This window comes from Myxine glutinosa, chromosome 2 (genome assembly GCF_964187855.1).
Source record: "Myxine glutinosa chromosome 2, kmMyxGlut1.1, whole genome shotgun sequence".
In the NCBI taxonomy this organism is placed as follows: domain Eukaryota; kingdom Metazoa; phylum Chordata; class Myxini; order Myxiniformes; family Myxinidae; genus Myxine; species Myxine glutinosa.
Window position 1 is genome coordinate 114,232,317 of NC_136262.1, and position 22,626 is coordinate 114,254,942.

The window sequence follows — 22,626 nt, forward strand, 5'->3', positions numbered from 1 at the left end:
GAAAGGATTTTGGAGTTTGCTGATTTGTTGATTTGTAATACTCAGTTCCAGAAAGGGGATAATAAGCTTGTTACATACACGTCAGGTGGGTCGACGACAACCGTTGACTACCTGATGGTGCGTAGGCGAGATCGGGGGCACCTCCGGGACACAAAGGTGATCCCGTGGGAGGATGCCGTTTCACAGCACCACTTGGTTGTCTGCGACATAAGGGTGAAAGGTGCGAGGAGAGCTCGGCGGGTGAAGTACCAACCGAGAATGAAGGTGTGGAGGTTGAAAGAGGTGACAGTAAGGGAGGCATTAAAAGAGAGGCTGAGTAGGGTAGAGGATGATGTGGCTGAGCATGAACGTGGTTGGATGTCAATGAAAGATAGTCTGTTGGGAGCCGTTGGTGAGGTATGTGGATGGACAAAAGGACCACCGAGGCACTCGGAAACATGGTGGTGGGATGATGAAGTTGGAAAGAAGATTGACGAGAAGAGGAAGAAGTTCAAGGAGTGGCAGAAGGCGAAGGGTACGGGAGCAGAAAAAGCAGAGCATGAAAGTTATAAGGCAGCCAAGAAGGCTGCAAAGAAAGAGGTAGCAAAGGCGCAGGAGGGAATGTAGGAAAATGTTCGGAGAACGCTTGGATTCGGAAGAGGGTCAGAGAGCGGTATTCAGGATTGCAAAGCAGATAGCGAAAGAGAGGTGTGATGTGATGGGGGTGAGTTGCTTAAAGGATGAAGTGGGACAAATCGTTGTGGACCCAGATGGAATTAAAGGAAGATGGAAAAGATATATGGAAATGCTGTTGAATACAGAGAATGAATGGGATGGCAACATAGAGAGTAACCCAGTTTTAGGACCGGCAGAGAAGATAACTGAGAAGGAAGTTGAGGAAGCGATAAAAGCAATGAAGAGTAGAAAAGCGGGAGGGCCGACGGGAGTTGTGGGAGATATGTTGAAGGCAGCAGGAAGTTGGGGTGTGAAGAGAATGACAGAGATCTGTAATCTGGTGGTAAAAGAAGGCCGCATTCCAGTGGCTTGGGAACTGAGTACCCTCGTCCCTCTATACAAGGGGAAAGGTGACCCTCTGGAGTGTGGCTCGTACCGAGCGATAAAGTTATTGGAGCATGGAATGAAGGTATTGGAAAGGGTGTTGGAGAGGAGGATAAGGAAGAAGGTGAAGATCGACGAAATGCAGTTTGAATTTATGCCAGGAAGAGGAACGACAGACGCGCTCTTTATTGTGAGGCAGTTGCAGGAGAAGTACATGGAGAAGAGGAAGAAGTTGTTTCTTGGGTTTGTTGTTCTGGAGAAAGCATTCGATAGGGTTCCACGCGAAGTATTGACATGGGCATTGAGGAAGTTAGAAGTGGAGGAATGGTTGATCAGAGTAGGGACGGCAATGTACAAAAGAGCGCGCACGGCTGTGGGGGCGAGGGACGGGAACAGTGGTGGGTTTGGGGTGGGGGTGGGAGTGCATCGGGGGTCGGTACTAAGTCCACTACTGTTTGTGGCTGTGGTGAATGTGCTGGCTCGGAGCGTGGGGGAGGGTTTGCCGTGGGAGTTGTTGTGTGCAGATGGTCTGGTGTTGGTTGCGGAGGGTGTGGATGGACTGGGGGAGGGGATGGGTGGGTGGAGGGAATGTATGGAGAGGGGGGGGGTCTGGGGGTGAACATAGGAGGGACGAGGGTGATGGCAAGTGGTAAAGCGTGTGGTGAGGTGGAAAGAACTGGGAAGTGGCCATGTGCTGTGTGCAGGAAGGGTGTTGGAGTGAACTCCATTCAATGTACAATGTGCGCTGAGTGGGTTCATCAAAAATGTAGTGGTCTGAGAGGGTCATTAACCAGTGTGGCAGCTACATTCAAATGTAAGGTGTGCACAGAGGGAGCTGCAGATGGAGGAAATGTTGAGTTGGGTCTTGGAGACGGCGTGAACATGGAAGGTGTGAAAACATTTTGCTACCTCGGAGACATGCTGAATGGAGAAGGTGGATCAGACTCGGCAACGGTTGCTCGAGTGAGATGTGCATGGAAGATGTTTCGGGAACTGAGTGGCGTGCTGACGAGGAGGGGAGTGTCGTTGAAGCTGAAGGGAAAGGTGTATGCTGCATGTGTGAGAAATGTTATGATTTATGGGAGCGAGACATGGGTAATGAACGTAGAGCAGCAACGAAGGCTGGAAAGGGTGGAAATGCGAATGGTTCGGTGCATGTGCGGAGTATCGTTGAGAGAGAGGAAGACAAATGATGAATTGCGAAAGATGATGGGAATAGAGCCTGTGATTGATGCTGTGAAGAGGAACAGGTTGAGATTGTTTGGTCATGTTGAGGAAGGATGAAAGTGACTGGTTGAGAAGAGTGATGGAAATGAATGTGGAAGGAAGTAGAGGACGGGAAGACTGAGAAAGACTTGGCTGAAGATGGTGGAAGAAGAAATGCGGGCAAGGGGGTTAACAAGGAGAGATGCAGAAAATAGGGCAAAATGGAGAAGATTGTCATGGGGACCGCAAGGCTAACCCCCGCTCTCGCAGGGAAAATGGCCTTAAAATGCATGTTGTTGTTGTTGTTTTTACTTCATTCAATTATCCTCATCTCGAATTAAATGACGACTGTCTCACTCATCCACACACCAATATTACAAAATTGTCTGACTCTCTTTCTCTTTGGTTTATGTCTAGCCTGGGTTTGTAATCCCGATCCAGCTATAAACTGTCAGTTCGGTATTTCACAGGCAGGATGATTGATCAATATGTGTGCCGTCCCTTGGATGGACGTTAAGTCCAGTCAACGTGTGTTTTGAGATGGAACTAATTGCAAAATAAATACTCTGTGTTGTAACGTTTAGCAGAGATAGAGACATCACCCGAGGAGAGGAAGTAGTCTTTCCCAAGGAAAACCGGAAAAGAAGTTTCGTAAACCAGTTCAGCCAGCGCTATTGAAATGCCAATACTGAGGGTTAGTCTGATCAGTTGGAGGAGAAGAAGTGGTGGTAATAAAGTGATGGTCACACGATTGTGGTCGGAAGAACCAATTGGAGGTGAAATTGTGTGGCTGTAATGCAACGGATTGGAGGTGAAGAACAAATCCAAAGTATTGTAAGATTGGTCATGAAGATCTGGGATCATTGTAGAGTGGGTGATAATTTGTTCCAAATCATTGAGAATGGAAAATGTAAGAGCTTCAACTCCCCCAACATCCTTGTGGGAAGATTTCAACCACTCCCTGTGGTTGTGGTATACATTGAAGTCTCCTAAATAGAGGAATTCTGCTTGAGGGTGTTCGGATGTCATGGCCAGATGACAGGAATTAAGATAGTCAAAGAAAGATATAAAGTTTGTAGAGTTGGAAGAGCAGTAAGTGAAACAGAGACAAATAGTGATGGTTGAGAGACAAATCTTGAGCCAGATGACATCAAAGTTTGGAGAGTCGAGGTCCACAAGGCCTACAGCAGGCGTGTGGATGTTGGAGTAGACGCACACTCCTCCTTTGAAGCGGAATCGTGAGTGAAGGTTGTTGTTTGAAATGTTAAAGGAGTTAAGAAGAACGTCATGTGACAATTGGGTCTGTGAGACGAGCAAGATTTTAGGAGAGGTACTTGCTAGAAGATGGTCAACAGAGGAAAGATTTGAAGAAAGACCACGAATGTTGTTGAAATGAATTGAAAAAGAGTCACGTTAATTCAAGAGGCAAGGGTCTTGGGGGGTAGGGGGGCGTTACTGCTGCTGCCTGACCCCCCCCCCCCCCCTCTCATTGGCAGCAGAGACAGGCAGGTCAGCGGAGATTATTCGCACCCCGTGAAGCCGGGAACTAGGGGGCCATTAACTTTTCGGACTTTTTCATATTTATTTGGACGTTTCTGAGGAAATGTGAGGAAAGAGGTATAAAAGAGAGAGAATGTAAAGGTGAGGAGTGAAAATGAGTAAGAAAAGTGTGTGATGAAAAGTGTGTGATGAAAAGTGTGTGATGAAAAGTGTGTGATGAAAAGTGTATGTTTGTTTGCAAGAAAGAGACGTTGAAGCTAGGCCCGGTAGATATAGTTTGAGTGAGACAGAAAGTAAGACCAGCAAGCCTGACATGGAGAGTGTAAGATGGTTCCGGGCACCAATTTACCATTCCTAAGTCAAACGGTAGTACTACCCTGAGCGGTTGCTATCTACAACCTACTACCCTGAGCGGTTGCTATCTACAACCTACTACCCTGAGCGGTTGCTATCTACAACCTACTACCTAAACATAGGGGCAATACCGCTGGCGCTCACCTGGAAGAATAAACAGTATACTGCACCGACTAAAGGTATTTTAAAGCAATTTGAATGGCTTCTAGAAGACAGGGCAGCTTGTAGAATCATACTAACACAATCATAAACCTTTAAACAAAAAAATACCTATTTTTGGGGGACAACCCCCCCCCCCCTGCCCCCAACTTAATGCCGTGAATAAACTTTAGTCACAACACAACAAATATCATTTGTGCCAAGTTTGGTCGCAATCCCATCGGCGGTTTCAGAGAAGAAGCTGCAAGTGTTTACGGACGGACAGACGGACGGACGACGCGCCATTGCATAAGCTCCCCGGAACTTCGTTCCAGGTGAGCTAAAAAAAAACAGGTCCAACCAGATGGGTGTTTTCTTTAGGAGTCACCATCTCCTTACTGGATGGCCGTTGGATCCCAAAGGAAGCTCATCCGCCCCTTAACAGGTATTGTTTTTAGTCCTGCAGGGTATCGCAGTCACCCTCCCCACTGGCAAACTCGGTTCGTCTACCCGACCACGCGGCAGGTGGTCTACCCGACCACGCTGCGTTACATGTTACCAGTGGCAATCAAGAGACTGACCTGACTGAAAGGTGTGTGGTGTGTACACACCTGACTGAAAGGTGTGTGGTGTGTACTACGAATATATTCCCTCATACCCAGTATGTTGATTACACTCGAACATTTTTCTATTTGAAATAGCCCTGTGTGTCATCAGCTGGAGAGTCTTCTGATGCAGGTGTTGAAGATACCGAATATGTAACCATGACAGAATAGGTAGAGAGGAGGTTGTGGGGGAGAGGAACTTGCCCAACCTTTCCTGCCATGGACATCTTGCCCCCATTGTACCTAATTCCAAAGACAGCTCAAACTTCAAACGGGTTTTTCACCTTTAGTCATAAACGCAGTTGTTTTTTGCACGATAAGGATATGGCACTCATAAAATCACCTGAACAGATGCAAATCACATCCATGATTAAAACAAGTCCAAAGGTTATCTCGGCAATCACATCACCCAGGAGCTTCTACCGCGGGTCGATTTGATAGAGAAGGTACATCTAGGAATCACATTCGCTCGCAAAAAACGTTGAAGAATAATGTTTTCTTTTTTCCACAGGGTGATGGAAGAGTGAAGGGACCGAGAACAAAAAGGCACGAACTCACAGTGGGACAGGTGGGCCCTGAATGAACATAGAAAAAGTAGGGGTTGACATCGTAACCTGCAAGTCTGAGGGTTGGATTCAGTCAGGTTGGTGGCGGTGGAAAAGATCATGGGCATGGAGGAGGGATGACGTGAGATTGTGGTGCACCACCTGTTTGGAAGCCCTGGAGGGAAGAGTGGGATTGAACAGACTCTGGAAGACAGTTCCACAGATGCAAGAAAAGAGGGACAAATGATTGGAGGTGTGTGGTAAGCCTGGATTTGGGGAGTTTAACCAGGATTGGATTCCAGGAAGAATGGGTGAATCCTGTAGGAGCTGAGGAGGGTTTCACTCAAACCTTTGGATCTCATCAGCAGACATGATCTTTGTTGGGCAGACCATGTTTCCAAGATGGCCTCCAAAGCCAGCTGCTGACTGGGCATCCTTCAGCATACAAGACCTTTCCTTGGCCAGTCTGAACTCGAGACAACCTGCAAGGCCTTCATTCACAGCTAGAACTGCTATCCCCTTTGGGGTTGTGCTCCTGCCTCACACCTTCCCCTTCTTGATGCCATGGAAAGCAAGGCCCTCAAAATCATTGGGATCTCCCGCAAAGACGGTGAGTGTCTCAGTCTGTTATTTTCACATGACAGACCAGTTGGTGGCCTGTCAGTATTCTACCACCTCCTTTTTGGGCTTGTGGCCTCTGCCCTCTCTTGGCTGTGTCCCTCCAAGGCTGTGTCCTTCCCTGTGGAACTAACTTCCCTTGTTTGTTCAATCCTATTCTTCCCTACAGGGCTTAAAGACAGCTCTTCACCACTACCTCATCACCTGGTGTTGGCCTAATGGTTGGGGCAGTGGGTTTTGGATCCGAAGGTCCCGAGTTCGAATTCGGTTGAATTAACGCCAGGTGGGGTTGACTCAGCCTATTCATCCTTCCGAGGTCGGCAAAATGAGTACCAGATAACTGGTTATAGAGAGGCATTGCATCGGCGACAGATGCGCCCACAGAAAAATGATGCAACCAGCAGCCGGGTGGCTGATCACGAACCACCCACCACCACTACCTCAGGTCATCCCCCACCTATACTCATGATTTCTACCTTAATTTACCCCATTCACAAGCACCCCCTTTCCTCCAGGTTATTGTGATCCCCCCCCCCCCCCCCCCATCCCTTTCCTTCACCTCTTTTCATTTGTTCATTGTCATTTGGTTTTGTCCTTTTTGGCTCATCCCCACTTTCCCCTTCGTCTCCTCGATGTGTCTCACTCATCAGCTCGTGTGTAGCTTGTTCACCCCCATGTGTGCTTCTCCCCCTCCCCTTGATGTCACTCATTTCTACTCTGCTGTTGGAGTTCTCTCGTTTCCATGTTGTGCCATTCCATTCTGCTCTAGTTCTTCCATGAGCCTCGATCATATATACAAAAAAGAAGAAATAAAAAGTTCCTTTGGTGTGCTCTCTCCAGCAATCCCACCCAGATGGTCATGCACTATTGCTTCTTCCATTGCATCTCTGCACCCACACACACGCACCAGCAAGTCATCTACACCTGGCACACCATCAACAACCTCTTGTTTGTGCTGATTTTCTTTTGGAGTTGTCGAGATTCCAAATTGCTTGTGCTGCCCTCTGTATCTGCCAATTGGGGTCGAGAACGTGATCAGATACAGTGGTAGCCAAAAATATTGGCACCCTTGCACTTTTTCAAATAACACAATTTTCTCTAAAAAATGAGTTGAAATTCACAAAAGTATTTGTCTCCACAATTCTTTATTTCACTGTTAATATTACAGAACCTTTGTTTTTGATTCAGAACTTAATATATCCTTTTAAATCAGAAAATAAAAAGAAATGGAATTGACAAAATTATTGACACCCGAGACTTCATATTTGGTATCACAACCTTTGGACAAATTACCTGCAGTCAAGAGCTTCCTGTAGCCATGAATGAGCTTCCTACACCTCTCTACTGGCAGTTTGTCCCACTTTTCTTGTGCAAACTGCTCCAGTTCTCCCAGAATTTAAGGGTACCTTCTCCCAACTGCTGTTTTCAGGTTTCCCCACAGGTGTTCAATGGGATTTAGATCTGGACTCATTGCAGACCCAGCTTTCTGACACTGGGTTGAACATTGAGCTCCAAAATGCCTTGGTAATCTCCTGATTACCCTGCGCTGGCGAAGCGAAAAGCGGGGTTAAGCATTCATGTACGTACATGTCTGCATTTCAGCAAAGTAAATTGTGTGCCGTGTCAGCATTTTAAAAATTCATTTTCTCAACAACCGTTGGTCCGATTGACATGAAATTTTCACCATAGGAGGGCCTCCTCCTGTAGAATATTTTCGTGAATATTATGACGTCATAGGTCACGTGGTACATGCGCCATCTTGGAAAAACGTTACAACTCTATCTCCCAAACCGCTCAATGGAAAAAATGGAAACATGGCTCATTGTCAAATACTCACCATGTGGAATAAGATATGTCGATGGTGATGTCATCGGTGCCTTAATTATGACATCATAATTCGACAAGTACAACACTTGATTTGATCAATGCCTCTGCAACTTAGTCCAATTGGCAGGAAATTTTCAGAATATGAGCGGCTCCTCCTGTGGAATTTAAAAAATGATAATTATGACGTCATGTGTCACGTGGTACAGGCGCCATCTTGGAAAAATCGAAAAAAAAGTTGCACCTCTATATCTCAAAAACCGCTCCATGGAAAAAAAACTGAAGCATGGCTCATTGTCAAGTACTCCGTTTGGGTAATAAGATATGTTCATGATGATGTCATCGGTACTTTAATTATGACGTCATAATTCGACAAGTACAATGCTTGATTCGATCAGTATGAATTTTTTTCTCTGCAAAGCTTGGTCCGATTGACACAAAATTTTCACCATAGGAGGGCCTCCTCCTGCAGAATATTTCAATGATTATTATGACGTCATAGGCCACGTGCTACAGGCGCCATCTTGGAAAAACTTCACACCTCTATATCTCTGGAACCACTCCATGGAAAAAATTGACACCTGTCTCATTGTCACCGACTCCCCATGGGGAATAAGATATGTTAATGATGATGTCATCGGTGCCTTCGTTATGACGTCATAATTGGACAAATACAACACTTATCCATCCGATCATTATTTTAAAAAAATCATCAACTGTTGGTCTGATGCACGCAAAATTTTCACCGTAGGAGCGCCTCCTCCTACAGAATATTTTAATGATAATCATGACATCATGGGTCATGTGTTACAGGCGCCATCTTGGAAAAAACGAAAAACATTGCACCTCTACAGTCACGTGAAAAAGTAAGTACACCCCATGTAAAGTTTTGACTTTTTCAACATATTTCAACAAACAGCTATTTGATCTTCATTTCAGCAATATTGATAGATAAAGGTGATATAATATAACAAATATCATGAAACATTTACATTTTGTAGTCCATTGTATACTTTAAATAAACATAAATGCAAATTTCGCATGTGGAAAATGTATGTAGAAAATGTATGTAGGTGTGGGGTTCGGTTGCGAGAGGACGCTGGCGTTGCATATTCGCCGCTTCTCCGACTGGATGGATGTACAGGGTCTGCTTCTACCTTTCTGACCTGACATCTCACACCTGTCCTGCCTTTTCACACCCGCACGTGCCGCGTGTTCTCCGGCTGGATAACGGAATCTGCTTTTGATGGTACGGAATACGGAATTCGAAAGGCCCGCTCCCGTTGATTGTGGCCGTGGCCTTGTTTGCCGGTGGCCTTGTGGCCTTGTTTGCCGCTGTGGTCTTGATTAGCGGCTGCAGTCGTTTGCCGCTGCGTTTGCCGCTTTGCCTCCTCGACCTTGGCCTCGTACTCGTCCCTTCGCTCCTGCCTGGCATGGCTCTGAAGTACTCCGCCGCAAGGCTTCTTCTGCTCAATACCCGCTCCACCCCATCATGCATCTCTGCCATCAAATCAAATGGACTCCTCCGACGACCCAGGTACATTCACCGTGGCTCCGGTCGCAAGTTTGTTTATTTGCAATCAGATCACTCCATCCCCGTCCTCTGGTCGGCTCAGCGCACTCTCACTCTTCGTCCCAGCGCACCTGGTCACAGCAACCCACACGATCGCACCTCTTGCCTACGAACCCTGGCTAAATCACCTGAATTCATCCCTGCTGTTCAAAACAACATCAAGCTCACCCTGTTCAACACCCGGTCCCTCAACAATAAATGCCTCATCCTGAACGAATACATCCTGGATAACAAACTGGACTTTCTCTGTCTCACCGAAACCTGGCAACAACCTCTGGACTACTACACACTCAACCTCACCACACCCAATGGATATTCCTACGTCAATAAACCACGCTCGGAGGGCCGAGGTGGTGGAATTGCCGTTATCCACCGTCAAGACATCAAGACCAACCTCATCTCCATCTCATCTGCTCCATCATTTGAACACCTGGCTTTAAAACTCTCTGGTCACACGCAGTCAGTCATGGCTGTCGTCTACCGCCCTCCCAAACCACACCCATCATTCCTGTCTGACTTCTCCTACTTTCTGACCCAGCTATGTTCCCTCTCCCCCTCAATCCTCCTCCTTGGTGATTTCAATATCCACATGGACTCCACTGACTCCACAATAACCACTGACTTCACTGATTTACTCACCTGCTTTAACCTCACTCAACATGTCGACTTTCCTACCCATATCCGTGGTCACATTTTGGACCTTGTCTGCTCCACTGGATTAAATTTGCACCATCTCTATGGCTCCGACCTCACCCTCTCTGACCACTTAGCCATCACTCTGACCATCAACATCCCCGCCCCAACACCAAGGCATTATCGCACAATCAACTTCCGTAAGCTAAACGCTCTTTCACCTACCTCATTCTCATCCACCCTCTCTGAAAAAATGTCCACTTCTCCCTTCATTGACCTCCACACCCCTTCCGACCTCACTGACTACTACAACCACACTCTCTCCTCCTGCCTTGACCAGCTTGCGCCTGTAAAAACCAAAACAGTTTCTTTCACCCATTCTGCTCCCTGGTTTACCCCTGAACTCCACCTGATGAAAACTCGTGCTCGCCAACTTGAAAGACTCCGCAATAAAACGGGTCTCACAGTTCACTCCCAAGCCTACAAGGACCACATACAACACTACAAAGATGCCCTCTCCCGCGCCCGCTCTGCCTACTACTCTCAAATTATCCACTCTGGCTCCGGAAACCCAAAAGCACTCTTCTCGACAATAAACAAACTCCTCCGCCCCCTGAACACCACCACCCAGTCATTCACAGTAGACAACTGCATCTCCTTCCTCTCTTTCTTCCAACGCAAAATTGACAACATCTACAACAGCTTGACCACCGCCGCACCCGCTCCCCCTCCAACCACCTGCCCCCCCTTGTCCTGCCATCCCCTGTCTCGGTTCTCCCCAATCTCTCCTACTGACCTCTCTGAACTCCTCATAGGAATGAAAACTGCCACCTGCACTCTTGACCCCATCCCCTCCAGCTTTGTCAAAGCCTCCCTCCCTGCTCTCTCTCCACTTATCATTGCAACAATAAACTCCTCCCTGTCTACAGGCATCGTCGCACCTTCCCTCAAAATTGCTGCTGTTACCCCCATTCTAAAAAAACCTGGTCTAAACCCTGACACCCTAAACAACTTCAGACCCATCTCCAACCTACCCTTTCTGTCAAAAGTTTTGGAACGCGCTGTAGCCACTCAACTCAAACATCATCTCTCTGCCAATAACTTGTATGAAACATTCCAATCCGGATTCCGCTCCAACCACAGTACTGAAACTGCTCTCCTCAAAATCACCAACGACCTTCTCCTCTCCTCTGACGCTGGCAACCTCAACATTCTCGTCCTCCTCGACCTCAGCGCTGCCTTTGACACCATCGATCACACTATCCTCCTCACCCGACTTGAATCCACCTTTAACGTCACCGGCACTGCCCTCTCTTGGATTAAATCATACCTCTCTGACAGATGCCAGTTCATCTCCATCAATAACTGCAAATCCCCCACTGCTCCCCTCCCCCAAGGTGTCCCCCAAGGTTCAGTTCTTGGCCCCCTCCTCTTCATCCTTTACCTGTCCCCGCTCGGTCACTTAATCCGCCGTCATGGTCTCCAATTCCACTGCTTCGCCGATGACATCCAGCTTTTCATCTCCACCAAGTCCGTCTCCACCGACACCCACTCTATCCTGACAAACTGCATCACTGAAATAAAATCCTGGCTTCAAATCAACTTCCTCAAGCTTAACTGTGATAAATCTGAAATAATCATCATTGGCCCAAAAACGCTCACAAAATCCACCCATAACTTTGCCCTCAACATCGACGGTATCCCAGTATCCACCTCCCCTCACATCCGGAATCTTGGCGTCATCTTTGACCAAACCCTTTCCTTCGACAAATACACTAAACAGATCACAAAGTCAGCCTTCTTTCACCTGAAAAACATTGCCCGTCTCCGCTCATCCCTCTCCTCCACGGCTGCAGAAACCCTCATCCACGCCTTCATGACCTCCCGTCTGGACTACTGCAATAGCCTCCTCTATGGTTCACCCTCAAAAATCACCAATAAACTCCAATACATTCAGAACTCCGCTGCCCGTCTACTCACTCATTCCCGGACCCGTGACCACATCACCCCCGTCCTTTACAAGCTTCACTGGCTCCCCATCCCCCAGAGAATCCAGTACAAAATCCTCCTCTTGACATACAAAGCCCTCCATAACCTGGCCCCATCCTACCTGGCTGACCTCCTCTCCAGACACACTCCCACCCGCAACCTCCGCTCTGCTGGTACCAACCTCCTGACCCCCTCCATCCGGACCAAATTCAGATCCTGGGGGGACAGGGCCTTCTCCATCGCTGCTCCCACCCTCTGGAACTCACTACCTCACACCATCAGAGACTCCTCCTCACTCACCACATTCAAAACATCACTAAAGACCCACCTGTTCAACGCTGCATTCAACATTCAACCCACAGCATTTAACCCCTGACTATCTCTTCTCCTTCTCCCTCCTTTTGCTTTAAATATTTCCCTATTGATTCTTGTCTTGTCTTTTTGATTCTTGTCTTATATATATGCCGTATATCGCTGCTGTTTGTTTTCTTGATTCTTGTCTTTTTGCAATTGTTGTTTTCATGTATTGTTATGCATTATGTTTTCCACTCTGTCAAAGCGCCTTTGGGCTTCTGGAAAAGCGCTATACAAAATAAATGAATTATTATTATTATTATTATTAATTATTATTATTATTATTACTAGGGCATGCCCGTACTATATCTATATCTAAAATTATATCCCCCCCCTCTATTTACATGAAATGGTTTGGTCCAAAGCGAACGGCTTGCGAGTGGTGACAATCCCCCCCCTCTATTTACATGAAATGGTTTGGTCCAAAGCGAACGGCTTGCGAGTACGGTGACAATCCCCCCCCTCTATTTACATGCAATGGTTTGGTCCAAAGCGAACGGCTTCCGGAGTTTGGTAAAGAAATCGCCATCGCGTGCACAAACGCGCAGGAAAGCGAATGAATCGCAAATTCGTTTTTATTAGTTGTAAAACATAGTTTAACGCCAACATAGTTTGCAAACGTGAAATAAATGAATACGCTCTCAAATGTGCCATCCGAGGCAGAGTGTGCCCGCCACGTTCGGCACACGCGATCGTTCGCTGCTCTCTGATTGGTTGAATCGTTTTTTGGACATAGCTCGGTAAGTAATTGTCCGATTAATATGAAACCTTGAAAAGGCACATCCTCGGGTCCCCAGCAATATACCTGGCAAGTTAAAAGTATATCGGACCCGTGGTTGTCGAGAAACAGCGGTCACAGACAAACGTACAGACAGACAGAGATTACTGGAATTATAGATAGACTAGGGCATGCCCGTACTATATATACAGACTTGGCATTTAATATGGAATATATTTTTTTTCTTGACTTGGGTTTACTTTCTTAACTCAGTATATCAATCTGGTGGGTTTCTTTTACACTTTCGTGATTTATTTGTTAAAAGAACCATGTCACTGATTGTCTGTCGCAACAAGAAGTCAACAACAGGATTATATCACAGGTGGCATGGCAAAATGTACGGACAGGTGCATTTGATGATTGGCTTCACAGTCGGGTATACAAGGGTTGTTGCGTTCTGCATTAGTGGAAAACAACTGCTGCACGTCTCCAAAAGTTATTGCCGCTTCCCCTGGAGATGGTCCGTCAACTCGACAATGCTGTTTGTCATTTAGTGGTGGCTTTACGAAATTCCGGCATGAAACAGCGTGCTATTGCTTGGCAGTATGGCATCACTCAAGGTCAGGTGTCAAAGATCCTGAAAATAAATGCTCAGAGGGGTGTCCCTACTCCAATAACGAGGTCAGGACGTCCTTGCAGAACCACAAGGAGGGATGATCGTCAGCTGCACCGGCTAGTCCGCAATGGCCGTACCAAGGCAGCTAATTGGCTTAGGGCTGAGTGGCAGCAACTGACAAATGTGCCTGTATCCAGAAGGCTAGTCGACCAACGACTGGTTCAAGCAGGCTATCGTGCCAGGCGTCCCCTGAGAAAGCCACGTCTGACCAGACAACACCGCCAGCGCCGATTGCAGTGGGCCAGAGAGCACCGTCAATGGCAGCCAGGACACTGGAATCACGTGATCTTCAGTGACGAGTATAGATTTCTGGTCTATCGTCAAGATGGCCGTGTCCAAGTGCGCAGACAAGTGCATGAAGCCTACAACGAAGATTGTATAGTGTCAAGAGTCCAAGCTGGAGGTGGTGGGGTGACCGTTTGGGCTGCTTTTCATGCAGGGGGCAAACCTGACGTGGTTGTTCTGAATGGAAACCTGAACCAGTTCAAGTACAGGGTCATTCTGGAAGAAACATTGCTTCCATTTGTTCGTGCGGCCTTTTGAGGAAACTTTGTCTTCCAAGATGACAATGCACGGCCTCATCGTGCTCGCATGATCCAGCACTTTCTTGCTGACCGTGCTGTAGAGCATATGGAGTGGCCTGCCATGTCCCCGGATATGAATCCGATAGAGAACTTGTGGGCAGAATTAACGCATCAAATCGACAACTTGGACCAGCAGCCTGCCTCTGTGCGTGAATTGCAGCAGACTATTGTGACTGCATGGCAAGCGATTCCTGTCCAAACCTTGGCAAATCTCGTGAACGGCATGCCACAACGTGTACGTGCTCTCCTGAATGCTCGTGCGGGTTACACGAAGTACTGAACTGTAATTTTACTGTCCGTAATCCCAGTCGTAATTTAACTTTTGTTTTTGTTAAAAAAATTTTTGGCTAATGTGCAAAATAAAGAGATACTTCTGGAAAATGTACAGAAGTTTAACACGGTACTGTCCGTGAATTGAGTTCGATATCAGTTTACATCACTTTCAAGGATCAATTTATTTGCTTCGAAATGTCAAATGTGGTTTTTGTTTCTTTCAAAGGTCACATTAACAAAATCTAGAATAATTTCAACATAATTCCAATGAACTTTTGGTTCTAAGTCATCTTGAAAAGAAAGTTCACCCCCACAAAAAAAATATTCCATATTAAATGCCAAGTCTGTATATCTAAAATTATATCCCCCCCCTCTATTTACATGAAATGGTTTGGTCCAAAGCGAACGGCTTGCGAGTGGTGACAATCCCCCCCCTCTATTTACATGAAATGGTTCGGTCCAAAGCGAACGGCTTCCGGAGTTTGGTAAAGAAATCGCCATCGCGTGCACAAACGCGCAGGAAAGCGAATGAATCGCAAATTCGTTTTTATTAGTTGTAAAACATAGTTTAACGCCAACATAGTTTGCAAACGTGAAATAAATGAATACGCTCTCAAATGTGCCATCCGAGGCAGAGTGTGCCCGCCACGTTCGGCACACGCGATCGTTCGCTGCTCTCTGATTGGTTGAATCGTTTTTTGGACATAGCTCGGTAAGTAATTGTCCGATTAATATGAAACCTTGAAAAGGCACATCCTCGGGTCCCCAGCAATATACCTGGCAAGTTAAAAGTATATCGGACCCGTGGTTGTCGAGAAACAGCGGTCACAGACAAACAAACAAACGTACAGACAGACAGACAGAGATTACTGGAATTATAGATAGATGTACACCCCGACATTTATCACTACTTCAAATACCTAAAATTAGAATCAGGTGCACCAGCTCAGGTGCAAATGATTAGAACATCGGAAGAGAGGATCTTGGAGAAACCTGTCTTATTTAAACCTCAGACATTTAGTTTGGTTTGCTCTTTGTTGTTGAAGTGTGCGGCGTCACCATGCCTAGATCAAAAGAGCTCTCTGAGGCCTTCAGAAAGAAGGTTATAGATGCCTACGAGTCTGGGAAGGGATTTAAAAAGATCTCCAAACAATTTGAAATCAATCATTCGACTGTCCAGAAGATCATTTGCAAGTGGAGAAGATTCCAAACAATTGCCAACTTGTTCAGGCCAGGCCGCCCCAGCAAGTTCAGCCCGAGAGCAGACCGCAAGATGCTGAAAGAAGTCTCTAAGAACCCCAGAATGTCATCACGGGACCTACAGGAAGCTCTTGCCACTGTTGATGTCAAAGTGCACGAGTCTACCATGAGAAAGAGGCTGCACAAATTTGATCTACATGCGAGGTGTGCCAGGAGGAAACCTTTGCTGTCCAGAAAGAACATCAGGGCAAGACTAAAGTTTACCAATGAACACCAAGGCAAAGACCAGCACTTCTGGAACAATGTGCTCTGGACAGATGAGTCAAAGGTAGAGCTATTTGGCCACAGTACCAGAAGACATGTTTGGCGAAAACCAAAGACAGCATTTGAACACAAGAACCTGATACCAACTGTAAAGCATGGTGGTGGAAATATTATGGTTTGGGGCAGCTTTGCTGCATCAAGGCCTGGGCAGCTTACCAGCATTGAATCCACTATGAATTCTTCATTGTACCAGAGGGTGCTTGAGGATAATGTGAGGCCATCTGTCGGAAAATTGAAGCTCAACCGAAGGTGGACCTTGCAACATGACAATGACCCTAAACATACCAGGAAATCCACCAAGGAATGGCTGAAAAGAAAGAAATGGAGGGTTCTGGAATGGCCAAGTCAAAGCCCGGACCTAAATCCCATCGAGATGTTGTGGGGGGATTTGAAACGAGCTGTGCATGCAAGAAACCCCTCAAACATCACACAGCTGAAAGAATTCTGCATGGAGGAGTGGGCAAAAATTTCTCCCAGTCGATGTCAGAGACTGGTGGACAGTTATAAGAAACGCCTACTTGAGGTTGTTTCTGCCAAAGGGGGCAATACCACCTATTAGAGCCAAGGGTGTACTTATGTTTTCCACATGCGAAATTAGCATTTATGTTTATTTAAATTATACAATGGACTACAAAATGTAAATGTTTCATGATATTTGTTATATTATATCACCTTTATCTATCAATATTGTTGAAATGAAGATCAAATAGCTGTTTGTTGAAATATGTTGAAAAAGTCAAAACTTTCCATGGGGTGTACTTACTTTTTCATGTGACTGTATATCTCAAAAACCGCTCAATGGAAAAAATTGAAACATGGCTCATTGTAAATAACTCCATATGGGGAATAGGTGTTGTTATCGATGACATCATTGGTGCTATATGATGTCATAATTCGACAGGTACAACGCTTAGTGTGATCAGTTTGAAATTTATTGAGCATGATCTATGCAACAATTATTTAGAGAATATAAATTTATGATGTCATCGCTCATGTGGTCTGGCAGCCATATTGGATCAAAAAAAAAAGAAACTTTCAAAAACAGAAGAGTTGGCTCACACCAAGTTGACTGCGCATGGTAAGTATTCTATGAATACCATCTAGTTTCATGATGCCATTCACACATTCAAGGCACCTAGTGCCAGAGGCAATACAGCAACCCCAAAACATCACTGAACCTCCTCCATGTTTAACTGTTGGGAAGGTGTTATTTTCTTTGAAGGCTTAATTTTGTTTTCTGTAAACATAGAGATGATGTGCTTTACCAAAAAGCTCGAATTTTGTCTCATTTGTCCACAAAACATTATCTCAGAAGGATTTTGGCTTGTTCAGGTCTGTTTTTGCAAAGTCCAGTCGGGCTTTCTTTGCAGTGGGGTCCTCCTGGGTCTCCTACCATAGAATCCCCTTTCATCGAGTTGGAGATGGATGATGTGAGTTGAAACTGTCGTACCTTCTGTCTGAAGGTCGGCTTGAATCTATTTGGTAGTTGATCGAGGTGCTTTCTCCACCATTCGAACAATTCTTCGCTGCAATCTTCGATCAAGTTTTCTCTGGCTGCCACGTCCAGGGAGGTTGGCTACAGGGGCCTTAAACTTCCTGATAACATTGCGTACGGTGGACACAGGAACATCAAGGCCTCTGGAGATGGACTTGTAGCCTTGAGATTGTCCATGCTTGGCTACAATCTTGTGTCTGACCTCCTCAGACAACTCTTTGTTTTTCTTTCTTTTCTCCATGCTCATTGCGGTACACACAGTGACGCAAAACAGCAGAATGTCTCCTTTTCACTATTCAAACTGGTTGAATGTTCGTGTGGAATAAGCTAACATTTAGTAATCTTTTCAGCTTTTTTGTTTTGTTCCACTGCAGATCAAAGAAATACAAATGTGGATACCAAAAGATGTTTTAATTTCAACAATCGCCTGGAAGAAATGGTGCATTATTTGAAAAAAGTGCAAGGGTGCCAATATTTTTTGCCACGGCTGTAACTGCTGAGCTCATCAATCCTAACTTGCTCGTACCCACCCTTAGCATCTTGGGTTGTGAACACTTTGGCTTGGGCAAGTCTGGACAGGATGTCCTCTATTGTTGCCATTGGGGTAGTGAGACCTCTTTCGAGCTTTGTTCAAATCCCTCGGGTTGATGCACATACTCTGCTTGCCTGACTTCCTCAAAGCCACCTTACTGCTCATCCAATTGGTTGATATGCTTCCATTAGCAATCACTCCCATTCTCTCGAGCTTGTTTCTTTTTTTACTTTCAGGCTGGACTTAAATGCAAATGGAAGTCTGTGTCTAACACAATAATGTTCTTCATTTAACAACAGAGAGTCTCAGGAGATTCATTCTGGTAATTCGCAATTGCTTGAAATTCTCAATCGCTGGTGCTTTTGATCCTTTCTGGTTACTTTGCCAGCATCGCGCTCCTTTGCAGCTCTGATCAGTGCTTGATGGATCCTTTGTGATGCCTAGGTCTAGGTCAGGGGTTCTCAAACCCAGTCATGAACCAAATTTGCAAGAAAAAGCCTCAATATTCTGGTTTTGAGAGGGGGGGGGGGGGTTTCACGTCGAAAGTATTTTCTTCGACAATTTTTTTATAGTAGATACCGGTACCGGAACCATTTGGGTCGAGATACGAATGTGATTTTAAATTTTGGATCACGGAGACAAACTTTTGGGAAGCACTGGTCTCGGTGGTCCCTTAGACGTCCCCAACATTTAGCACTGATGTTTCCCGAGGTGTAGCTATTTGTTGTAGGCACATTGAAGGGGGTCTTTGTACCCCCTTCAATCTCTCGTGGACCCCGTTAAATTCCCCATGCCCCACGTTGTGTAGTTGAAACGAGTCGTGTTTTGACTGAGCGGTATCCATCTTGCCTCAAATTAACCTTTGCTTGCACCAGATTCTCACTCTTTATTGAGCAATGAGGAACGCTGCCCTGCAGGTCTTTTGTTCTGTTGGACGACCTCCAGTAGCCATGTCCAAAAATGGTCCCATGTTTGTCCCCACAATATTCTCATGATGCTTGGAGTTAACAATGAGTGCTTTATACCAAGCTACAAAGAAACGAAAATGATAACCATTTGGAGGCATGCTCAGTATGTATATTTAGCAACGCACCTCCTATCGATTAAACATACCTTTTGTTCAGACTGCTTGTCCACCTGTCCAGGTAGCAATTGTACAAACGTATGGTCTGCTCACACGCTCTTGATCTCTGATCTTTAGCCCTGATGCCTCGACCGCTTGGCTTGTTGTTCGTCCTCTGCTTTCCTGTTCCCCCCCGACGAGCTCTCATCCACACGCCCTCCTTCGCTTACAGCAGAGCCTCCTCAACCTCACCCTCCCTCCTCCCCTCCACCTCCTCCTCCACCATCCTTCCAAAGTTCCACCTCTGTGCACCCATTCCTCCCCCCAGACCTTCACTCGCGTCTCCCCGTTCCTGTGACATCTATTACGAGCTGTATGTCATCAAATCTTTTTACCATTGCCGATGTTATTACCGATGTTATTGCCGATGTTATTATTTCAGGATTTAAACCCACAAAACCACACCACCATGAACATGATACACCCGTCGCTCCGTGTGCTCAACAAGAGGAGGCAACTGTGTATGGTCGGTGTAGTCATATACGTCTTACATATACACACTTTATTTTGAATACAAGGTCGAGGCGCATAGAAGAGTAAGGATGCAGAGGGTAAAATGGCAACAAACTGACAATGAGATAACAGGGGACACAACAAACAAGGGAAAGAACGAACAGGAAAAGAAGAGGAGGGAGAGGGGGGAACTCGGTATCTTAACCTACAAAAGAGGGTTGGGTTGAGGGGTTAATGGGGATACAAAGATCATGAGTATGGATGGGGGATTACATGACATAATGGTGTACCACTTGCTTTGTTTAAAGCCCCGGAAGGAGAGTGTGATTGAGTAGCCTCTGGGTATATGCGCATTGCTGATGACCTTTAGATGTTAAAAGGTGGATATTTTGCACCTGACCATTGCTCACCTGAAGCAGGTGACTGTGTAATCAAGATTCTCTTTCTCTTGAAAAGAAATTTTGCATGGGGTGGGGGAATTATAGCTACATAATCCAGGTGAACTTTTAATCAAGGTGTTCCTCAACAGTTTTTTTTTTACTTTTATGACTGTTCAGGTGGACTTTATTACTGGATGCACCTTTGATTTGTCAGGATAAAGTATGGCGATGCACTGTTTACAGTCTGTTTATGCGGAACCAAACCCGCTTGCTTTTCCTGCCAGGACGAGCAACGGTAAAACTTCCGTGATAAATGCGATGCTGTGGGACAAGGTGTTGCCCAGCGGAATCGGACATACAACAAACTGCTTTATCAATGTGGAGGGTACGGAGGGGAGTGAAGGCTTTGAGACTTCGAGCTTCGAGGGCAGCGAGGAACGACACAGTAACAAGGTGCGGAGACCTGCAGTGGTAACGATGTTGTTTCGTTTTTAGCTCACCTGGACTTTAGTCACATGAGCTAATGCGATCGAGCAGGTAAGTAAGTCAGTCAGTCAGTGACTGAGTGAGTCTGTAAACACTTCAGTCATTATCGCTTGAACCAAACACACAATTTTGATGAAACTTGACCACAAGCTTGATATCCGATGCCCAACGAAGGTGTATTAACCGCATCAAAATCTGAGCACATGAAAGGGGTTTACGGGGGAGGGGAGTGTTGGCCCCCCAAAATAGGTATTTGCTCTCTTCTCCGAAACTACACGCCAGATGTTGGTGAAACTTGCCCACAAGCTTCATATCTAATGCGTAACCCTCCCCCCCCCCCCCCCCCCCAAAGATATGTATTTGCTCTCTTCTCCGAAACTACACACACAATTTCAATGAAACTTGATAACATTCATCGTACCAAAGTTTGTTCACGGCATTAAAAATATCAGGGTCTGAGGGAGTCTGTGGGAGGTTTGAGTGACTGGTGCTCCTGATCCAGGTGTGCTTCAGGACCCGTGGTCATATTTTTGCTTGCCATCGGGGCGATTCCCAAAAAGATGGAAATTGAATAATTTCGACTCAGGTAGTAATTCTTGGAAAAAATTGCCAGCGGGATATCAAAGGCCCCTTTATATGTTATATGCCATGTGGCAAACTATAGAAAAAAAGGATATTCTTGGGGAAAATGCCATGGGCATAGAAAAGGCCCGTTTATATGGTATGTGCCATGTGGCAAACTATAGAAAAAAAGGGATATTCTTGGGGAAAATCCCATGGGCATATAAAAGGCCCCTTTATATAAGGGTATATGCCATGTGGCAAACTATAGAAAAAAAGGGATATTCTTGGGGAAAAGCCCATGGGCATAGAAAAGGCCCCTTTATATAAGGGTATATGCCATGTGGCAAACTATAGAAAAAGAGGGATATTATTTGGGAAAATCCCATGGGCATAGAAAAGGCCCCTTTATATAAGGGTATATGCCATGTGGCAAACTATAGAAAAAAAGAAATATTCTTGGGGAAAGGCCCATGGGCATAGAAAAGGCCCCTTTATATGGCATGTGCCATGAGGCAAACTATAGAAAAAAAGGATATTCTTGGGGAAAATGCCATGGGCATAGAAAAGGCCCCTTTATATGGTATATGCCATGTGGCAAACTGGAGAAAAGAAGAGATATTATTGGGGAAAATCCCATGGGCATAGAAAAGGCCCCTTTATATAAGGGTATATGCCATGTGGCAAACTATAGAAAAAAAGAAATATTCTTGGGGAAAGGCCCATGGGCATAGAAAAGGCCCCTTTATATAAGGGTATATGCCATGTGGCAAACTATAGAAAAGAAGAGATATTATTGGGGAAAATGCCATGGGCATAGAAAAGGCCCCTTTATATGGCATGTGCCATTTGGAAAACGACAGGAAAGAAGGGTTATTCTGAAGAAAAATGCCAGGGGCATAAAAAACGCCCCTTTACGTAAGGGTACAGTATGTGCCATGTGGCAAAATTGAGTAAAGAAGGGATATTCTTGGGGAAAATCCCAGGGGCATAGAAAAGGCCCTTTTATATAAGGGTATATGCCACATGGCAAAATTGAGAAAAGAAGAGATATTCTTGGGGAAAATGCCAGGGGCATATAAAAGGCCCCTTTATATGGCATTTGCCATGAAGCAAACTATAGGAAAGAAGAGCTATTCTTGGGGTAAATGCCAGGGGCATAGAAAAGGCCCCTTTATATGGCATGTGCCATGAGGCAAACTAGAGAAAATAAGAGATATTCTTGGGGTAAATCCCAGGGGCATAGAAAAGGCCCCTTTATATAAGGGTATATGCCATGTGGCAAACTATAGAAAAGAAGAGATATTCTTGGGGAAAATGCCAGGGGCATAGAAAAGACCCCTTTATATAAGGGTATATGCCATGTGGAAAACTATAGAAAAGAAGAGATATTCTTGGGGGAAATGCCAAGGGCATAGAAAAGGCCCCTTTATATAAGGGTACA

General features: G+C 45.6%; 1 protein-coding gene across 3 annotated transcripts in view; it reads right to left on the minus strand.

Annotated features, from left to right (window-relative positions):
* LOC137413728 (alkaline phosphatase-like) overlaps positions 1–19,625 on the minus strand; it is a 127,586-nt gene extending 107,961 nt beyond the window's left edge. For all 3 annotated transcript variants that reach the window (XM_078771446.1, XM_078771448.1, XM_078771447.1), the window contains exon 1: positions 19,293–19,625. In XM_078771446.1, coding sequence (XP_078627572.1) covers positions 19,293–19,450 — 158 coding nt within the window. In that variant the 5' untranslated portion in view covers positions 19,451–19,625. The remainder of the gene's footprint in view (positions 1–19,292) is intronic.
* Positions 19,626–22,626: the final 3,001 nt, after the last annotated feature.